At 33.9% G+C, this 8,809-nt stretch overlaps 1 protein-coding gene across 16 annotated transcripts in view; it reads left to right on the top strand.

Annotated features, from left to right (window-relative positions):
• The window catches only part of LOC141459277 (neuronal acetylcholine receptor subunit alpha-7-like), a 377,452-nt gene that overhangs the window by 338,324 nt on the left and 30,319 nt on the right, over nt 1-8,809 (top strand). For all 16 annotated transcript variants that reach the window (XM_074138142.1, XM_074138146.1, XM_074138148.1 and 13 more), the window contains 2 exons: nt 5,050-5,159; nt 6,482-6,707. In XM_074138142.1, the coding sequence (XP_073994243.1) occupies nt 5,050-5,159; nt 6,482-6,707 (336 nt within the window). The remainder of the gene's footprint in view (nt 1-5,049; nt 5,160-6,481; nt 6,708-8,809) is intronic.

Consider the following 8,809-nt stretch of genomic DNA (forward strand, 5'->3'; position numbering starts at 1 on the left):
TTTCTAATTCGTGTATTGTTAGTGGGCCATTGTAGTTTTCTATAGTGGCGGTGTCCAATTCACTTTTCCGGCTAAGGAATCGAGCAGCGTATGCCTCTGAACTCGACACTTCCTCACCTTTGTTCCGCCCCCTAGTGGATGGGATGGTGTAAGGCTGGTTTTTCCCTTTCGGGAGAGACTATTTTTGGTGGTGGGGTTTCTCCCACCTCAATTATTTTTTCCCTTATACTACTACTATTATTGTTATTTTTTTGAATAATTTAAGGCGCGTCAACATCTAAGATTATTGGCGCCCGGAGCTTTTTTCAGTGCACTGCCTGCCTCCGGACAGTGTTCTCTCGTTACAGACAACACTGTCCATCACCGGACAGTGATCTCTCGTTACAGACAACACTGTCCATCACCGGACAGTGATCTGTAAGAAGCTCCTGGGAAGAGAAAATCTAAGGGTCAGCAGCCGGATTCGAACCCGGGACCTCCGCGTGGGAATCCAATACGCTAACCGCATAGCTAATCCCTTTCCTTATTATTATTATTATTATTATTATTATTATTATTATTATTATTATTATTATTTACTTCTGAATTATAATTATATAAACATTTATATATATATATATTTATGTAATTTATTATTATTTGGTTGTTATGTGTTTGTTATTTAGTTTTAAAATGTGTAATAATTCAGATAAAATGAATTAGTTTATTTGTGAGGTTTGGCAGTTACCAGATGTTAATTTGGTTTTTTAGTTTAATTGTTTTACGAATTTTGTTTTCATGTACGGAAATAGGTTTATACAATTTAAAAAAGTGCTATCAAGCACACAAAATATGGTAAACGAGCTGACCATAATATCTCTTTTGAGATTCAAATTTTGATAGAAAAGAAATTGTTACAGTGGTACTGTACTGGAATCAAAATGCGATTGATCAGAGCATAAACCCAAGCAGAAATACCTCATGGATTTGCGTTTTTCTAGGAGTTTCTGTACGACAACAGTGTCTGAAGATAGACAGTGTTGCCGGTGACGAGAGAATACTGTCTGGTGTCGTCGGGCAGTGCACTGATAAGGCTCCCTAATGTCTTGAGATATTGAAACGCGTTAAATAAGTATGTACAAATCACTCACACGACTTCCTCCTTTTAATTGCAGTACTCCAGTAATTTAATCGAGTAATAGACAAAATATCGGCCGACGAATTTTTACTAACTTACATATTTTTTGGGTACGGAGGCCTGAACTAAAGCAAAAATAGCTTTTTAAATGGTAGGTCGACAACCACCTCTCCCAGAACCTCTTTAATGAACATTAGAATACATTTATGTATATACTTATATATATAGGACATTGTCATTACAAACTAAAAATCTAGTGTGACCCACGCGGAGGTCCCGGGTTTGAATTCAGCTGCTGGCCTTTAGATTTTCTCTAGAGGTGATGGACAGTGTTGTCTGAACGAGAGAACACTGTCCGGGAGGCCGGAAGTGCACCGAAAAAAGCTCCGGACAACCTCAGTTGTTGACGCGCCTTAAATCATAATAAAAAAAAAACCTAGTGACATTCTTACGACTTTTTCTTGCCAAGTTTAGATAAAATTTTGCATTGGCCTACCCTAAATTGTCATGCAAAGCATGTAACTTACAACTCTACAAGCTTATCGCTCAGTTTTCAAAATTAATCAATTGCATTATATTAATAACTGAAATTTATATTAATGCTTATTTATTATTTATTGATAGTAGAAGCGAATCCTTTTCACCAAAGCATTGCAGCTAAAAAGGTATATCGTACCATCCCCCTGATGTCTAGAAGGATGCACCCTCCCTTTTTACGAGGTCCAGGGTTTTATCTCTATCGTCTTTACGACATGTTCTCCGGCTTCAGCATTGCCTCGCAAATTGAGATGGAATGCAAGACGAGCCCTCTGAAGACATGCATATAGCATGCTAGTCGTAAGTTTCTAGCCAAAAGCACCTAGGGCCGCAGTGGAATAGCGACTCTCAGAACAGCCACTACTATTTACTATTTACTATTAAAGGTGATGCATACAATGCAGGATGCCTTCCATATCAGCCTATACAAGCATCCCAGACTAGAGACCTAATTCCAAATATTATTACTGCTACCTTTTCGTGAAATTATGTACGTAACGGAAATAAAAAGAGAAACTTGAGCAAGGAAAGTGCAGCCCCTTGATATCTTTTAATATCTTATAATTTTGTTGCTTTCAACATTCCATAGATTCGCTATAATAATAACAAATTGTTTATTAATTAAATGTATAAAATTTACTTAATTAAAAGACAAACCTTAAACAAACAAAGTGCATGGACATAGTCCATCTGCAGAGTTGCACTAATTAAGAATCATACAAACTTAATTGAATTTTTCAAAAATACATAATATAAAAATGAAAAATTAAAATAAATTATGAAATTAAACGTTTCTATTTGTACAAAAATAGTGGGAAAAAAAATTCTAAAGTTTAAAAAAAAATACTTTTTTTTACGTACACATTTAATAATTAAATTGGTGGATTAACATTTTTCTACAATTACCAGCTGAACGGACGGTTCGCTATTAAAAAAATGACTCTTATTTTGATTAAATCGCGACATTTCTTCCATTCTCCATTAAATCAACTGAAAAGAAATATAAATGAAGATGCTTAAAATAGTAGTTAGTGACCAGTTTGTGAAAACCTAAGTATAAAAATGTGCATGAAGACACAATACTAATTTTCGTAAAACAAAGAATAGTGATCATAGTAATCATATCATGAATTTGTTTTATATTTTAGAAACCGTGAACTATTAATATTTAGGATTGAAATAGCGAGGATTCGGTCAAATTAAAAACAACTCTGTCTTTACAGTTTTTTCAGTAATTCAACCAACTCACACCTGAGGAAGACAATAAATTTGTCGAAATGTTAGAGTAAAAACCGAGTTGTTTTTTTTTATTTTGTCCGAATTCTCGCTATTTCAATTCTAAATAACTCATATTATGGTCAGAAAAGTTTCTTAAAGAATCATCGCTGCCATATCAGCTACAAGATGTGAATATCTTTAAAGTCAGAACGATCCTAATTGTGTACATTTGGATACATCCATTTCTCACAAGTAAATTTTCAATTGTATAATGTTCAAATTTCATTAAATAAGCTGAAGTATTAAATGTTATTGCACATTTATATTGGTACTCTACAAATTACTTACATTTTTGTTACATTTGGTAAATTATTTTGAAATATTTTAGCGTAATTAATATTATAGGTACTGTTGAGTTATTATTACTATTGTTATTTTTATTATTATTGTTGTTGTTGTTATTATTATTACTTTATTAATATAATTATCGTATTAGAAATTACAAGTTAAATATCTGAGCGAATCTAGTATAACTTACTATTAAAGCCATTCCACGCTACAACACTGCAAGACGCATTTAAAATATATTTTCCAGTTATTTAACCAAAAACCAAAGTATAGCAGCAAAATTAGTACTCTTTAAAATAAATCCATATTTAGAACATTGGGAAAAATTTGTAGAATTAATATACAAATAAACAAAACATTTAGCTTGGTAAGGTATAGACTGCAAGTGTTAAATTGATAGTTTACAATGATATATATATATGTAAACTATCAATTTAACACTTGCAGTCTATACCTATATATATATACAGGGTGTCCCAAGCTATATGGATAACGACTTTTTCTCGGAAACTAAGGTAGCTAGAAAAAAACTAAAAAATACGTGTTCCCTTAGTTTTTTGTTAGAAATCCAAATTTACTTTGCAAATTTTGTTCGGTGCTTCCAGAAGCGAGATACAGGCACCAACTTCATTTTTTCAAATGGGAAGGTGCTGTTTTTATTTCAGAAATGGATTCCTCTATTTTTTTAAAGAAAAATTTACTTGAACGGTTTTTTTCTGTGAGCGATATTTTAGAAGTTATGAATGAAAACATGATTCTTATAAGAAATGTCAAAATGATAATATTATAACGGTTTTTTGATTGAATAAGAAGAAAAGTACTATTTTATCATAAATTTTACTCCTCATTAATATTACAGATCATGCTCGAAATGGCCTCCACCATTAGAGATGCATAGACATGCTCTTTCCTGCCAATTGCCCTTACTGCCAAAGAAATAGATTCTAATTTAACCGAGTTACAGGCATCTATTATTCTCTGCTTTAGTTCATCTACAGATGCCATCCCGGCTTGATTCTGATGCACCTAGATTTAGAAATGCTTTTAGGTAAGCAGAAATAAGGAAAGAAAGAAAAAAGTTATGAATAATCACCTTGTTTTTCAGGGATACCCAAAGGAAATAGTCCATCAAATGAAATCCAGTGAGAGAGGTGGCCACTGAATCGCTCCCCTTGCGATATAACAAGCCCATCATATTTCCTATCGAAATATCTCTTTACATGTCTGATGGTGATATATTTTGACGGGGGCCGATTCAGTGGCCACCTCGTTCACCGGATTTCATTTGATTTCATAATTTTTTTCTAGCTATCTTAGTTTCCGAGAAAAAGTCGTTATCCATATAGCTTGGGACACCCTGTATGTATATATATAAGTATATATATATAAGTATATATATATAAGTATATATATATACTTATAAGGCGCCACGGTAGCCGAGTGGTTAGAGGCGAGACCTGCGAAAAAATAGGCGATTACTTTACTTTACTTTACTTTTATATATACTTATATAAAGAAGTCAAAGTGGAATGTTATATTCTAAGCTTGTCTTTCCAAATTTATCTTCATTACACTAGAAATAAATACAATAAAGTATTAAATATCTATATGCAATAAAGTTGATACTATTTTTGCTCAGATTATTAGAAATTTTAGCCTTATTATTCATGTTGAAATATTTTTTTTTTTTTAAATGGATTCATTTGTTACTGAAATACTAAAAATAAGCATGGCATGTTTTAATATTATTAGTAACTATAATGTTCAATTTTCCAATTATTAATTGTTCTAACAGACACAATTATTTTGGTATTCTTACTATCTTGCAGGAACCTACTTCAACTGCATCATGTTCATGGTCGCCTCGTCTGTGGTCTCTACTATAATTATATTAAATTATCATCATAGAAATGCGGATACGCACGAAATGTCACCTTGCGTAAGTAGCGCATTTTATCTTATATTTAATGGTAGGTTGTGTAACAAAAGCGACGTCCAAACACGAAAAAAATTGGTCTGGTTAACCGCCTATTAATGCTGTAAATATTGTTTTTCTTACATCGGAAACTCAGTACTTGTTTGACGAGAACCCAGATAGTTTTGCCAATGGCTATAACTTCCAAAGAGAGAGGTACTGTTGTGTCATTTATTCTTCACTTTGGCAGTTGCTACTGGTGTTATTGGTGTTTGCTTAGAAATTCGTGACCTATAATTTTTCGGAAGCAAACCACCCCAAATGTCGCTTGGTAAAATCAGTTCCTTAGAGAGAAAATTTTCTCATCTTTTTTCGCCGAGCTATTATGCGGAAAAATTCTTTCCATTTAATGTTTGGATGGGCGTTCCATATGTAGATCCCAATTCTGTCTTCAAGAGGGATTGAAAAAAGCTCCGGGCGCCAATAACCTTAGATGTTGACGCGCCTTAAATCAATAAAAAAAAAAAAAGAGGGGTTGCTAAAATTTTCCCAACAGCTTCCCGGCATTATTAGAATATCAATCTGCAAAAAGATATTTATAGCTATTATTTATAAAAGAGTGCTAGTCATCATTTTGATTCACATTCATTCATTCAAGGAAGAAAAGTTAGTACCAATTTCAGTCTTATTTTTTATTTAATTTAGCCAAGCCTTCGACCTGAAAGACTAGATATTTTTAGTGATTTTACTGATTAATTAATAATTGCTCATTGTTTTTAATTGCATAATTTAAAACAGTACTTAAACATTTTCCCATTTCAATGAACAATCTACAATTAACTGTTATGTAATCAAAATCAATGTGCAAATATTAACTAATCGTAAAGGCCATGAAGATTAGGTCTCTAGGCCGAAAGCATTGACAAAAAAAACAAACAAAAAAAGACTGAATTTGTAAAGCTTGAACCTATTTGCGAGCCGACAATTTCAAGTCCTCTATATTTGGGGACTGGGACTGCCGAAAAGCTGAATGAGCGAAAAGTTCCTAGTTGAAAACATCGACTGCTTTGATACCGCATGTAGTGCATGCCACCTTGTTTTTAAGAGTACTCTGGCGATTAAGATACTTTTTGTGCCCAAACGGAGCTTGCCTCCAATTTATCACTTCCTCTTACTTAGGAAACTTCAAAACGTAAATATCCAGTGAATCTCAAAAGGCTAAAAATGCACAATAATCTACCTTTTAAGAAGAGTGAAGGGGGAAAAATATGAAAAAAAATAAAATAAATATTCACACAATGTTCCAAAAACAAATTCACACTAATGAGTAAGTCTTAACTTTTCAGGTGAAATCATTATTCTTGCATTGGTTACCGTGCATCCTGAGAATGAGCAGGCCAGGTCACTCAGATAACGGCGACAATTCGCGTAAATCAATGCAGCTGCATACGCTTGAACTGAAGGAGCGATCATCAAAAAGTCTGCTGGCCAATGTGCTGGACATTGATGACGACTTCAGGCATGGGCCTCTGCAAGCCTCAAGTCACACCTTCATCAGGGCCCATGAAGAGGGTAACCATATTTATGCATATCAAAAATCATTAAGGTTCAAAATTTAGCCTATTGTGATTTACTGAATTAAGAACCCACTTTCCTGTAGCTGTTGGATCTTTCACTGATACCATGCAAATGGTTGTAAAACTTGCATTTCTAATGGTGAAATGCATGTATTTTTTAGATTTTTATGGAAGTGTCTGTGCTGTTTGTTAGTGAGGATGAAAAGGGTAAATATGTATGCAAGCTAAATAAAGCTCGGTTTGGTTCCAGTGTTGGTGAACCAACTTTAATGATTTTACTATCAGTTTAGGTTTTATTAGGTGCAAAAGCGACCATTGTTTGTACATTAAGGTCAACAGTGATGAGAAATGATTTGCACTGTCAATGTTGATGATGTCATGATAGTAGAAAACTTGAATCTATTAATAACATATTAATTAAAGTCTTAAAGTAATTAAAATCTTAGGAATTGAAGTGTAAAGAATTCCAGAATAAATTCTATAACTCTAAATCAATAAGGTTTGATAGAGAAAGTGGTTGAAAAATTTATTGTAGTATTGAACATTGCAGGCCAATTGATTAGTTGGTTTTAGTGATGGGGATTGGACAAATGACTCTGAGAGAAAATCGGTATCGGTATACTTCTTCCATGAATATGGTGGTTTGGTGTTCAAGAAAATAAAACCAGATAGCCTTTTCCAGCAATGAGTCCGAATACATAGCATTATGTTCCCCAGTTTGTGAAATGTTTGTAACCAAAAAATGGTAATAGATGGTGACCCTTGGACTGCCAGACGGGCGTCTTGTTTACCGCTAACATTTTTAAAAAAACAGGGTTATTCCGTGTGGCACTCTGGCCTGTCCAGTGCTTCGATTAACGTATCGTTACCGTAAGTTACGAACCTCTATCTTATTATTATTATTACGATTTCCTATACAGTTTTCTCACTTATCTATTATTTAAATGATTAATTTGTTGTATACCTTTTCAGTTTACATCTCTCTGGTTTATACAAATTTTCTATTATTTTAAGTTGTTTGTTCTATTAAATAAAGTTATTCTTTTGTACGAGTATAGCACACGAAGGGATCTTATTTTGCTTCCTGTCGCCCAGGGTAATTGACTAACGAACCCTCCCTCCTCTCCGGATTGAGCGATCTCTCCAGAGGCGCCCTTAAGGGTATATTTTGTTTAGCGCGGTTTAGGGCGATATTCTCTGCTAGCTCCGGCTATCTGGCGCCTGTAATGATACCGCCCCCCTAGCCGGTCAATTTTCCGAAACAACAATAATATATTATTTGAAGACAATTTAAGAACCATATAGTAAATCAAAGTTTCTTAACCATTAAACGTTGTAAGAAAAGTGTTGTTTTAAGTGTTGTAATTTTTATTTGTAATTTTGAGAGTTATTAGTAGAATGAGCCACGATTCAAGGAGAGTGTTTGTCCCATATGGCATCTGTGTACATTAATAATAACAGATAATTACAGTTTTTTGCAATATACGTATAATAATAATGTTTAGAAGACACTTAAGCCTGTTAAGCTTGGTCGATAATGGTCATTCAGGGTTTTGCTTGACTGAGGAAGCAGTAATGAGCAAGGTTCTTCAAAACTATAGTGGCCCTCTCTCCTCTGGCAGCTAAGGGTTGTGTGAGCGTTAAGCAAATGCTTTAACGCCAAGAGTTGCTTAATTAGGGTACGTTGCAAAAAACTTAAGGGTTGCAGAGGTTATGGGTCGCTAAACCTATTGCTCCTTACCTATATTGTACGCTACTCTACTGCCTTCTATATTGTGAGATCTTTTATGGAATCTTTTCTGAAGATCCAACCATTTCCTGATATATTTTGCGTGCAGGCACTCATCCTAAGTTTTCCTCGGCATCCTTCTTACCCATCACATTAGATTTAAGCATGTTGATTACCTTTTCCTATCGTTCTGTTACCAGCCGGTACTCTTCTTTAATTTTTACTGCAGGAACAATATTCATTTTAAGCGTTGCAAATTATAGATGCTTCTTTAGACTATCTTTACTGCTGTCTCTGTTAATCCTATCTTCGTTAAAAATAGTTTCACCGCTATCAACTTTTTTATACCATGTTTTTTTTTTTTTTAG

This window comes from Rhodnius prolixus, unplaced genomic scaffold, assembly GCF_049639745.1.
Source record: "Rhodnius prolixus isolate KJV_2025 unplaced genomic scaffold, Rpr scaffold_11, whole genome shotgun sequence".
Taxonomy (NCBI): domain Eukaryota; kingdom Metazoa; phylum Arthropoda; class Insecta; order Hemiptera; family Reduviidae; genus Rhodnius; species Rhodnius prolixus.